This window comes from Labrus bergylta, chromosome 23 (assembly GCF_963930695.1).
Source record: "Labrus bergylta chromosome 23, fLabBer1.1, whole genome shotgun sequence".
Taxonomy (NCBI): Eukaryota; Metazoa; Chordata; class Actinopteri; order Labriformes; family Labridae; genus Labrus; species Labrus bergylta.
In genome coordinates this window covers 7,272,963-7,286,247 of record NC_089217.1, presented here as the reverse complement: position 1 = coordinate 7,286,247, position 13,285 = coordinate 7,272,963, and the positions used below count along the sequence as shown (strand labels likewise).

Here is a 13,285-nt window from a genome sequence, read left to right as displayed (position 1 = left end):
TCCGTGCTTCCGGTACTTGTACATAGCACATTTAATCCATGCCACTATTTTATAATTGTACTCCACGACTTAGAGATAATACTTTTTACTATTTATTTAACAGATATCTACGGAAGCGTATTGCATTCATGTGGGGGATTTTTTTTTTTGCCTGGTTTCTTGTTATTACGAGATAAAGATCTTGTCATAACGAGAAAAGACACACATTACAAAGATTAAAAAGATACTAGAAGGTTAATGAAGTTTGCATTGTGGCAGGCAGAGGAGGGAGGAAGATCAAAAGGCAACGATGACCAGGGTTATTGATTTGATTGTGTTTTATTTCCATCTTGGTTTAAGGCATTGGGAAATATTATCATCTTTGAGTAGTACAGATGGTATTCTCATGAGCTTGTCGATTTAGCGCAGGCGGTGTTTATTCTGAAATGTTGTAATGAGCTGCCACTGGTGTACTGTACACTCCCATAAACAAACATGCGTCTCCTCATCGCCACCACTCTAATGCTTTTCTCGTTATTACGAGATCTTTTTCTCGTTATAACAAGATATTTTCTCGTTATTACGAGATCTTTATCTCGTAATTACGAGATGTTTTCTCTTTATAACCAGATATTTTCTCGTTATAACAAGATCTTTATCTGGTAATAACAAGATATTTATCTCGTAATTACGAGATATTTTCTCTTTATAACCAGATATTTTCTCGTTATTACCAGATCTTTATCTCGTAATTACGAGATGTTTTCTCTTTATAACCAGATATTTTCTCGTTATAACAAGATCTTTATCTGGTAATAACAAGATATTTATCTCGTAATTACAAGATATTTTCTCTTTATAACCAGATCTTTTCTCGTTATTACCAGATCTTTATCTGGTAATAACAAGAAACCAGGCAAAAACAATTCCCCACATGAATGCAATACGCTTCCGTAGATAGCCTACTTATAAAGAATTTACACAAAAATATAGAACATCAAAAAGTCAAAAGTTTATGAATACCCAACATCAGCTCTACCTATACCAATTAAAAGTAATTCTGGGCCATATAACAATAAGCCCAGATAGCCTACAGCTATTATATGAATATAAAACATAAATATTGTTGATCTTCTGAAAGTGAAATAATAAAATAAATCATAAATCAAGAACTACAAAAATCAGTGGATGACATGGATTATGTTTTTTTTTTGAGGATTTGTTTTTCAAAAGCAAAAGCACTTCTCTCTTTATAATTGGGGCTTTAATAATTACGGATTATCATGCACGCGACTCGGGGGGTGGAGGGGGGGGGGGGGGGCGTGATGAGGGGGGATTGGTACGTCTCGGGGGCGCGCGCTCCACCGTCGTGACGTCACGGGAGCGCCCGTGCGGTGGGAAAGCCACCGGTGGTAGAGCAGGCGGAAAGGAGGGAAAGAGAGAGACGGCGGAGAAAGACAGGGAAGAGGGAAGAGAGAGAGAGAGAGAGAGGGACAGACACAAGAAGGGGAAGGCAGTCCCCCCCCCCGAAAACACAGCGTTTCACCCCAGCTGACCGTCTGCGAAAACGTTACGAAAAACGTCACTTTTGAGGTGAAAGCAGCAGAATAACTGAAGAGGATTTTTATTTTTTACTGGCCTTTCTTTTCACGGAAGCGTATTTCACAACCGAAGGGAGCAACGTAAACACAGCCGCAGTGAGTACTGGAAGTTAGCTGGCAGTGTGAGTGTGCACATGTATGTTTTATTACACAGGCCTATTTGTGTGTGTGTGTGTTTGTGTGTTTGGAAGAAATGTTCACTTGTGTGTCGTCTGTGTTCATTTGAGTCGTCGTAGCTACATCAGCAAAAACATAATTAAAATTTGATGCCCGCTTAAGAGGTGCAGCAGTTTCAGGTCAGCTGTGAGGACTACACACACACACACACACACACACACACACAGCAGCAGACTGTCACTGTGGTACATTTTGTATTCTTTTTTTTTTTCGTGCCCGTTCAACAAGGCTTTCTCTTATTTTGGTTCAATAAACCAATTGTAGCTGCACAGCTAGAGGCTTTCCGCGGAATATCTGGCTAATAACGCTGTCTCTTCTCTTCTCTTCTCTGCACCGCCAAATGCGATTATCAATCTGTTCACTGGGTTGCAGCCGGCAGAAGATTGTGCTGCTGACAGCTTTATAAAGCCACATAATTGTTATTTTTACAGCGACTTTTTTCCCCCCTACTTTATAGTGGATTTATCTCCCATGGTGTGTGTAATATCACCTCGGGGACTCGGAAGTGCTCATGTTGTAGTCAATATTAAGTTACCACAGTGTTCCAGTGGGAGCTTTAAATTGTGATGCGTTATTCCTTAAAGGTTTCCCCCCACCTAACCCTCACTCCAAAGTGCAAACCTTTGCACGTCTCTTAAAATGATGTTTTCAATAGCTGCACAGGGCTGTCAGCTGACTGAGCAGATGCAAAAGCCACTCTGGAGACAAGATGAAGCAACTTGTAGAAGACTGGGTAATGACAACAGCTTTGACACTGTTACTCAAACACGCATCCCGTGGAAATTAACTTGTTAATGAAGACATTTGGTGATATTTGCTGCGTGTGTTTTGCAATGTCACGGGGAGGAATAGGGGTGGATAGAAGAGGGGACACCGAGATTTCCTCTTATGTTCCGCCCACAGCCCCATTTCTTTGCGCCGCCCCTCCTTCAGGAACACAGAGGGAACTGAGCCGCTTCCTTCCACTCAGACTTTTGTAAACACAAAACATTTTTTGAATATCCAGGCTCTCTCCTATCAATTCCTAGAACTGACTTTTAGCATAAGACCATGGGGAAGGATGTATTTCTTTGAACATAGATAGATAGCAGCTTCGAGGATCCCATTTTGAAATAGCTTTGAAAGCTACAAATGGCATCACAGTGGAAGAAGTTGAGCAAACTACTCTTGTTGAAATAGCATTTAAGTAACCTAAAAGTGGAAATGTAATTATGAAATTGTGTTCATTACAAACGGGGTCAATTTGTGCACATTTCAGGACCCATGAACAACAACAAAAAAACGATGCAGTGTAAAACAGATGTCTTTGCCCCGCTTCTTTTTGTATCTGCTTTTTTTTTTTTTTGCTCTATAGCCCACTTGACACAGCTGGGGCTGCTTTGAATTAATATATTTTATTTGTTCTAAAATACATTTCAAGCTGCAGCTGAAAGAATATATTTTTTAGGGAATACACAGATGCAATTCCATATGGATACTTGTTACCTTTATGATGGAAAAGTGATATTTTAAGCCTTAACTTACACATTCACACAGTCAGCTGTCCTTCCCGGGTGTCAAGAAATAGGGCTGATGGAAAATCTCGACATCCCCTATTTATCCTTGGACATTTAAAACAAACATAAACTTAATGTAGACGTAACGTATGTAAACGTAATTGTAGAAATAGTATAATCGTTTTTCTGCTCTGCTGCCTGTAGACTTCTCAACATTTGTGATTGATTTTTTTTATTTTACCATGGAGAAAAAAAACTTGTTGAGAATAAAAATCTCTTTGTCAAGAGTGTCCTTGCCAGATATTTAGAAAACACTCCTTTTATGGAAACAACTTATCCAATCCCCTGGCTGAGCTATCAAGCTGATAACTGGCATCAATTTCTTCATAATAAGCCTCTGGTCAGGCTGTTGTGATTGCAGGATTACGCTTAGGTAACTTCTAAAAAAGCATGCAGCTACTTCTCTGAACAGTTGTAACTAAAGTTTTGTCATAGATGGATAGAGAGATAGAAAGCAGACTTTCATGAGGTGTCTGGGTCACCTTCTAAACTCCCTTTATCTTTATTAAACTTGGCAAGATGACTGGACAGGCACATTCCTTATTATACAGGATGAGCCTGGGGGAGTTCCTCTCTCACTTTTCCCTGCATTAAACACTGCTCAATAAGCTGTGCCTCTTCCTTGCCTTTGTGTTAATTGTCAAATGTCATCATTACATTTCCCATCCCAAGTAGCGGCAGCAAAGATTAGATAAGTGTTGCTTTGTGTTTGCATGTGCACAACATCGATGTTCTTTCTTCGTATCTGTGGGGTTTGGTGTGAGTCATCAAGTGTATGGGTGGTTTGTTTGCCCAGCCTGCATCTCGGATTAATTTCCTGTGCCACACAATAGACTGGAGCTGATGCTATCTGTCCTTTATCAGCGTTGTGCTTTCCATGTGTCTGAGCCATATTCCATGTCTTATCGCTGATCGGACTGGTGAAGTTACAAGTAGCGCAGTCTCTCTGCTGCACCTGAATCTCTTATCTTGCACAGACATCTTCTGCCTAACATTTAGTCCCATGTGTAATTAGGCTGTTTGGTTAATTGAAAAATTCTCATACAATTTTGACTTATCTAGTACCATCTTTGCAGGAATAATTATTTCTTCTCTTCATCGGAGACTCACAGTCTTAAAAAAAGCCAAACTCTCTCAGCTACATTTTATTAACATGCATTTTAACATAAATCTGAAGGAAATCATTTTAAATAAGTTGCCGTCCAGTTCAAATGCACAAATCAGCACATAACTGTCATCTTAATCAGTCATCATGCCCTGACATGAGGATGCATGTGGCCTGAAGCCAAACCACTAATGATATGTTAACTCAAAACCCACATCATTGCCTGAGCTATGTATTGCACATCAATGCTGAACAAGTCATTAAAGTCCAAATACAATATGAAGTAGTGAAAATGCTTTTATTATGATAGAATCAGGAAATGTGGTGTTTTTAGTAGCCGATTAACACAACTCAAAACCACACATTCAGTTAGAACCTACTAAGATCTGATACACAGTGACTTTAAAACACATCTTTCTATGGTCTCATGCACGTTTATGATTTAGATATCCAATTAAACAAGCTTCTTTCATTGGGAGAAAGGGGGTCTTGGTCTTTGAATATGTATTCATATGCTCAATCTCTTTTAATACTGTGATATAATACTGTACTGGAAAAAGCAAAACAAATAAAACATTGCACTTTTTACTCAGAAGGCAATCTTGTTTTGTAAGCGTTAATGTTTTTACAGTCATTATACAGGAGCTGTGAAGGTAAAAAAAAAAACCCACCAATATGGTGAATGTTCGCTCATCCCTTTAAATCTCCACTTAGATTAGGTGCTGAAAGCATACGACTCTCCCCCTCAACCGTCCCGTCGAGTTAACTTTCAGGGGGGATGTGTAAAGCCAGACTGCACCAGTGAGTCCTCTCCAGCCTCATCATATCACAGTGAGTCTGACAGGAACAGAGAGTAAAAGAGGATAAGAATATTCAATATGAGTATGATGTGATTTTTATGAGTCCCGATCCTCAGGCCAGAGACAAACTTTGTCTAAATCTGCTCCCATGCTGAAACACCAGCTGGCTAAGTATAGGTTTAGTGGTGTTCGTGTGTGTTGCACTTTGCAGTGTGACAGATGCACGTGTGTGGTTGTTGCATAAATAGAACATTCAGAACACCTTTAGGAATGCTGACGGAGAAAGATGCAGGAAGTGAAAGCATTGACAAGACAATAGTCAAAGAGGGATTAGAGGTAGACGAATGATAATGACGTCAACCTAAAGCCACAACAATTATGATTCTTATTTTGACAATGGATCACATGACCACTTGTGTGTGAGAGAGGTTTCCACTAAGGGATCAGGACATTATTAGCCGACCATGCTGTTCCTTTGTTGCACTTCTTTGGCCCAGAATTTAACATTTTGTTTCACTCATCACTCGTCATTTTTAGCTACAGCTGCCAAAAATACCCCAAAGCTCCCCAAAGCTACGTGCCAATTACCAAACAATACAAGATTGGGTGACAGGGAATCTTAACAATTAGTTGCTAAACATCGGAATATTCCCAAGAGCAGGTAGAGACCAAAAGCAAATTATTTTGACCACCTTTAGCTAACTGGTTGGATACAATTTAAAAAATATGTTATTGCTCATATGGTACCAAGTTAGAAAAACAAATGCAAGGTCTGTCCTAAGCTGTGCATCGAGTAAGCATTCAACCGCAGAGACGTTCTTGGTATCCTGGTGTGATATTCTTGGACTTTATGAGGCCTAAGACAACATTGTGTGTGTGTGTGAGGAGGCAGTGTGTGGAGAAAAGATGAGACATGCAGAATGTCTGCTGTTAGTCACCGTACAGTGAGGCAGAGGATGAAATACAGGGCGTTGTGTGTGTGTGTGTGTGTGTGTGTGTGTGTGTGTGTGTGTGTGTGTGTGTGTGTGTGTGTGTGTGTGTGTGTGTGTGTGTGTGTGTGTGTGTGTGTGTGTGTGTGTGTGTGTGTGTGTGTGTGTGTGTGTGTACGAGGGTTTCCTGTAGAGTGTTTTGTGGACACAAAGGGGATGGGGTTATTTTGGTTCTCAGGTTCACTCCTGGGGCTGTTTCAGGATCCGTTCCAGGAAGTATTGTGGTTCTTCCGAGGTATTTTGTGGTCGGAGATTTACAGTAGTGCATAGAACGCAGCTAAGCTAAAATTGTGATTATAGATGTTGTGATCTGATAAGGTTAATGATGTAGATTAGTCTGCATAATGATCTGATTAGAGTTTACAGAATTGGTTGCATGTCAATGAAAATTAATTCAGGAGCAATTTGATACAAAAAACTGCTGAAAGGAAAATAGCAGAAATCAATTGATTCAGCTTCTCAAGTGCACATTTTAGTTTTTTATGAAATTAACCGAATATCATTGATTATTTTACTTGATGTTTGCTGTTTGAAAGAAGCTTGTGATACGTTACATACCACGTTACATAGCACCAGGGGTTGTGAGTCAGCATTTAGCAGCTTTATGACACTGCCTTTTTGTTGAAAAAATGTTTTTTGGGCGGACACTTGCATACTTCTACCTGTCACCTTTACTGAAGCCCTTTATAGATTAAAGGCTTGAAACAGCAGTCTGAATAGGGCTATAGTGACATTACAGTGCAAGAGTCAAATAGCTGAAGACATAGTCGCTCTTTAAGTTTTAACAGCTGTTTTACATTTGTGTCCTGCAGCATCAAACACATTGCTTTCTCACATTTGTGTAAAAGGGCAAGAGGGATGTTCTTGGAAAGTAATATGCATGCCTTTTCTTGATCTCATGATGCCATACGCGTCACAAGTGTGTGTGTTTGTGTGCTTGTTGCAGCGGCGTTGTCATTTTAGTAATTATTGGTTCTTCTTATCTGTTGTTATGGGAATTATGTTAAAAGTGAAAATTGAAAAAGTTGCCAAAAGTGGTTGGTTAATGTGAAATTTGAAACTGCAGAGGTAGTTTGTATCCTGTACCGTTCTGTCTGTTTATTGTTGTGCTTGTTTGGCACTGTTTTATGTGTATCTGTTGTTGAGTTTTATGTATTTTAAAGTTCCATCTAGGGACGGGCATTGCAAATTATCTATGGCTGTAAATGCTGTTTGTTACAAAGGTTTACTTGCTCCCTACTTGTCCCTTTACAATTAAACATGAAATAAATAATACCCTGTGCAGGGTGTGCAGTGCCATGTCTCTAACCCAATGCATGCTGGGATATAGTCAAGTTTACTGCAACCATAAACAATCTTGGGAGTTCAAAAATGGATGGATATTTTGTCCTGGAGTTATTAATGAGTAAAGCAATGATAGGAAAATAATATAATTCATTTGTGATTTTTGTTGTAGCTGTCTGTCCCACAGTTTGACAGTGCAAGCCTTGATATAAGCAGGGGTAGTGATTTTTACATGAGGAAGGCTCCATAACCCTCGCACCAATCTGTGCCAAACATACACTAGTAGACTGAGATCATCACCAAAAAGAGAACAATGTGTGTGTTCAGTAAATGCTTAAATAGAGGCTCAGGAAGAGGCCAGATACTGCAAACATTCTGTATTAAAGGCAGAATGAGGGCACGTATATACATTATCTACAGGTCAGCAGGTCCAGAGGGGAGGCAGAAGATAGCCCTGAATACACACACTCACACTTCACTCTGTCCCTGCAGTCACATCATATTGACCTCAAATGAAGCATTAGATGTGTGTGTTTTGTTGACCTGATCCCTCATGGGCACTGAACTGATGTGCATGTGTGTTCAACTGTGAACATTCAGGTTAGAATGTGGCTGTGTTGATGTATACATGTCAGGTTTTTAGGGATTTTGTAGATTTCCACATGTGTACAGTTTTTGCTCTCTTTTCTTCCCTAAGTGATTATTCTCTGTGTAAGTGTGTGTACCTGTGCTCGAGGCAGGGTCCTGGCCTGTTTCTGTCCAGGTGTGTGTTTTTGGCCAGAGGGGAAATGGAGCAGATGGTCCCCTTTTGCGACTGAGTGTGTGTGTCTGTAACTGGACAGTTTTCAGTCGCATCTCCCTGGCCAAAGATCTGTGCTTCACAGAACATAAGTTACTGCAGGGCTGTTAAAGGGTCGACAAAAGGGCTGCACAGTTAATCACACTTTAAACGAAATGGTAACATTTGTAGCCAAATATTTGCAAGAAGCTGTGTATATTAGATAAAATACTCACCAAGATATGCAGAATAACTGCCATGTGCAAGCAAAATACCAGTTTTGAACCTTATTTTCAAATGAAAGCTAAACAGTTATTTCCTTTCTTCATCATTTGTCTTTTGTATCCTACTATGTATGTTCATCTTTTTCTTCTTGATTTCACTTTGTTGACAATCATTGGATTAACACTGCAGTTAAAATTCCTTGACGGCTTAAATTATAGAGAAAAACCACATAATTAAATAACTTAAGATGGGTTTTTCTTTACTCTACGATTACGCATTTGTTACACAAAAGCAACATTTTTGAGAATAAGCATAGGAGTGTTCATTCATGCATGTGTTGACTGTTTATGAAACCCAGTTTAGTTGTAAGGGGAGAGTGTGGATCAGATGTTAGGTTCAGTCTGTGTGGCTAGTGGGTCATGTGACCACTGACCTGAGGATTACATCACTGTCTCCAAGGATACCCAGATGACTGAAAACATGACTGTAAACCAGAAGGACATTCATTTTCAATAGCTGTGATTGTATTGTCTTTATCCAATACAGTAGCTAACTCCACTGACTTACACTTTGGGTTGCATATTATAATTATTAACCCCATATTTCCAAATTACATGTTCAAACATTCACAACAAAGTTTTTCCACTGCAAACAAACATTAAAACTAAGATCTTATCACATAATGGGTAGATAGAGGGGACTGGGATATATGAGCATTAGCAACAGATACTGTATACAGTGTATAAGCAGCATGTGTTGAGCCGACGCTTTTAAATGATCATTTTTGGCTAAGGAAAGTTAAATGTCACAGATTACACAAAATGTGTCCACAGCAGGATGCTGAATGAAATCACATTTTAAATGTAAAGGTTTCTGTGACTGCATTTAATTTTCAGTTACTTATTTCAGGCAACTCACACAAATACACATACAGACTATTTCTAGGCTGTAAAAACATGTCTCAACACTATTTCATGGAGCTCAATTTGAAGTGTAGCTGCTCACATATTTGCCAGTTTCCAATATATCCACCTAATCTCTAATGTAGCACATATAACCCACTGTGTCCATGTGTAAATTTCCCGAAAATTGATTTCTAACCAGATTAAATTGACTAGATTAAAGTTTTTTATTTTTGTTTTAGTGCATGTAATCTATCCCGCAGGAACACTTTGGATTGTTTGCTTGAATTCATGCTCTATCAGCTGCTGTCACAGAGGTTGCTTCTTCTTTGCGGCTGATATGAAGACCGGTTACCAGAGGGGGTGAGGACATGGTGTGATTGTAAAAAGGAGGTGTGATGGGTGGTGAACAGACAAAGCAGTCTTATGTGATCATATGAACAAACTGATCAGGAGATGTCTGCTTGTTCCCGTGGCAAACCAAAGCTCTTCGACCATGCACTCAAGGAGTCACTTTTGCATATATTTCACATTTTTATCTCTGGTAGTAGTAGTAAATATAGCCTCTCAAAAAGGATACGTTGAATAAGTGAGCCTAGTGGTAGGAGTGGGAATCAGCATACGCCCCACGATACGATATTATCACAATGCAATAACGATATGATATTATTGTGACCTTGATTTCTCAATGGCATATGATAAGATACTATTGTATTAAATTCTATTTGATATGAAATAAAAAAGAGGAGACAGATCTCATTAGTGTGAAAACCTAACCTATTATCTTTACTTAACCAAAAATGTTAAACTCAATGAGATGAAACAGATCTAATCGGTGAAAAGTTGGTGAACCAAAGCTAGTACCTGGAATAAATCCAGTGTCTTCCTTTGAACCTTAAGTGCAGTATTTCTTGATGGCTCTGATCCCTAAATCCTTATCTCTTTCTCCCTTTCTTTTTAGGTGATCCCATCATCACAGGTAGTGTGGATTTTCTGGCTGACTTTATCTGAAGGGATGCTTTATTGATTCGTCCTTTCAAACAAAAGCCCAGTGATTACGGGGAGGGTGTTGGAAAGGCTTTGATCACAGCTATGTCAACACTTCACCAGGATATTTCAAGCCAAGAAGGACTACAGTAGAGGACTGACTGGAGTAATTTCTTTTAGCCTTACAGGATTTCAGATTTTTTTTTTGCTAATCTGAGTTTAGTGTGAGTTTTTAAGCATGAGTTTTTGACATCTTCATTGAAACCTCTCACTCTACTGTACCCCACTCAAATTGTCTCAAAATGTACGGAAGCTCCCGCTCCGTCTCAAAGCTGGATGTTGTTGGATCCAATGGAAACGGGTCAATGTCAGGGAGTCCTGGACGTTCCCCCCGCCTCCCTCGCTCCCCACGCCTCGGACACCGTCGGAACAGCAGCAGCAGCTCCACTGGCGGACTCACTGGTTCCGGTAAAACCCTTTCCATGGAGAACATTCAGTCTCTTAATGCTGCCTATGCTACAGGCGGTCCGATGTACTTCGCTGACACAATGGATGACCCGGTTGGCATTGGGAGCCTGGGCAGCGGGTTGAATCCCTCGCTACCCAAAAACACCATGACCCTGGGCAGGGCTGGGGCCAGGGTTCCTTATGGGGTCAGGGCAGCTATTATGGGAAGCAGTCCAAATATTAACACTGGAGGAATGGGTGGAGCGCTCATGCCCAGTGATGCAATAGCATTTGGGGGGGACCTGCATAACCAGCCTCCACAGTCAGCCACTGTGCCCCACTCCATGAGACAGGTGAGGCATTACTGCATTTTCATCTTTTATTAAATTACATTTAGTAATTTATGTATTACTTTTGGTGGTGTCTGTTTGCATTTAAGTCTGCACTTAATGTCTGACATGCAGATAACAGTACACTGAATTCAAAAACATCTGTTTTGCTTCCGTCTTTACTCAAACCTGTGATCCAGTTGACAGGTCTATATTAAGATGCTGATCAGACAGCATGATTATTGCACATATGTTTTTGGGCAGATGTTGCTAGTTTTTGAGGGGTCTTGTAATTGGCATGTTGACGGCATGAGATGTTGCACATGAATTGAATGACTGAAATGTATTTCAGAAAAGCTTTAGCTGGTACTGTATGTGTACAGTTTGTTTAAATAGAGTCAAGGCCACCCTCCTACTCCCTCTGCAGCATTAGTCAGAACATAAAAGCTAAGCGTTCCAGGAGTGATCCTCTATCCTCTTCAAGACCTGCCTCCTCCACTTTCTTGTAATTATTTCTTCAATCAAAATGTTCTCTCCTTACCTCCATGATACCTCCTGTATTGTTCATCACATTCATGTGCGGCATGTTGATTTTAAGGGCGCAAATATTGACTCTCATACATGTAATGTGGATGAAACTTGTTCTATTTCTCACTATTATGAGCTTAATACTAAAATAGAGTTTTTTCAAAAAAGAAAGAAGAATCTGTTTGTTAATTAATTCAAGATAATCATAACTCTTTTTAATATTTTGTGCTCTCACAACAAATGCACTATTGTAGGGGGAGAACGTTCTAATCATGACCAAACTTAGGGTTGTACGACATAAAGGAAATGTCATTCATACTTCAAAAATGGTTTGTTGGATGTTTTTCAGGTGAGAGAAGGTGCAATGACAGACCTTCAGTCACAGTTACGAGAAGTGCTCCGAGAGAATGAACTTCTACGCAGAGAGGTAAGGGATTTGTAGACATTCACACACCTCTCAAATGATATGTCAATATACGTTATTCATTAGTAGTTTCTCATTTGGCTGATTATTTACTTGTGTGTTTCTCTGTGAACTCTGCTGAAATTAAAACAAAGATTCCAGCTATAAGGACGAAATAAACCATAAGAAATATTAGCAGGAAAGCTAAACTGTAATGAGTGACTATAGATAGTTTTTAACCTCCATATAAACAAAATAAAGGGTCTAAGAACTCAAAGTCACAATGTATGATGTTGATTTCTTTTAGCTGGATACCAAAGAGTCCAAGTTGAGCTCCTCCATGAACTCCATTAAGACCTTCTGGAGTCCGGAGCTGAAGAAAGAGCGGGCACTGAGGAAGGACGAAGCCACAAAGATGGCCGTGTGGAAGGAGCAGTACAGAGTGGTGCAGGAGGAGACACAGGTAGGAATAAAACACATCTGCATGTGTGTTACTAGACTGTTTCTACTTGATGCGGAGACAGAAAGAAATGAACAGAGATGGGAAGATTAACAGAGCAACAACACTCAGTCTATTTGGCTTGATTTCGTAGATTTTCCTTTCAATCTGAAAAAGTCTGTGATGTAGCTGGCTTACTCGGTTTTGTCACACATAAAAATGTATGCCCTGGCAAAAAGTGGGGCATCCCCTGATCATTTCTTGGCCTGCTCTGGTGGATTTGTCTCGCTTCTGTAAGACGGCCTTCAAGACGGGTAAACGGATGATGCAGTCCGCCTGGTCGGGGACTCCCAGCTGTCTGTTGGTTCAGAAGCCATCTGGATGAGACGTAGCTAAGTCTGGCAGGAGGCCGGGATATTATACAAGAGATGACTTGCACACATGCAGGCTGGCAGTCATGCGCTTACTAACAGTGACTCATTTCACACGCTGTCATCTTGAAGGCAGAAAGTGCTCACTAAATTGGTCATTACTGTTCTACTCCTATCTCTAAAATCACAAAGTATTATCGCACTCTCTAAGAAAATGTACAGCCAGTTCGCTGCCTAACATGTGCGGCGAGTGTGTGCCGGTGTATGTGCATCCATAAATCTTTGAGTCTAGATGTGTGTTCAAAGTGAAGCGTGTGTGTGAGAGAGAACAAAGGAACAGATGATCAATCTGTCACTCAAGAAAAATCCTCAGTTGCCTCCACAC

The 13,285-nt window shown here is 40.1% G+C and overlaps 1 protein-coding gene across 10 annotated transcripts in view; it reads left to right on the top strand.

The window, feature by feature from the left end:
- The first annotated feature begins 1,377 nt into the window (after positions 1–1,377).
- LOC109998029 (ELKS/Rab6-interacting/CAST family member 1) overlaps positions 1,378–13,285 on the top strand; it is a 105,603-nt gene continuing 93,695 nt past the window's right edge. For 4 of the 10 annotated variants that reach the window (XR_002278574.3, XM_065951144.1, XM_065951143.1 and 1 more), the window contains exons 1-4: positions 1,380–1,676; positions 10,358–11,183; positions 12,037–12,114; positions 12,398–12,553. Coding sequence is in view for 7 of the 10 variants with exons in the window: in XM_065951144.1 (XP_065807216.1) it covers positions 10,686–11,183; positions 12,037–12,114; positions 12,398–12,553 (732 nt within the window). In the remaining 3 variants the exon portion in view is untranslated. Of the gene's footprint in view, positions 1,677–10,357; positions 11,184–12,036; positions 12,115–12,397; positions 12,554–13,285 lie in introns of all 10 variants that reach the window. The other 6 variants (XM_020652785.3, XM_020652776.3, XR_010665120.1 and 3 more) reach the window with 5 other exon arrangements.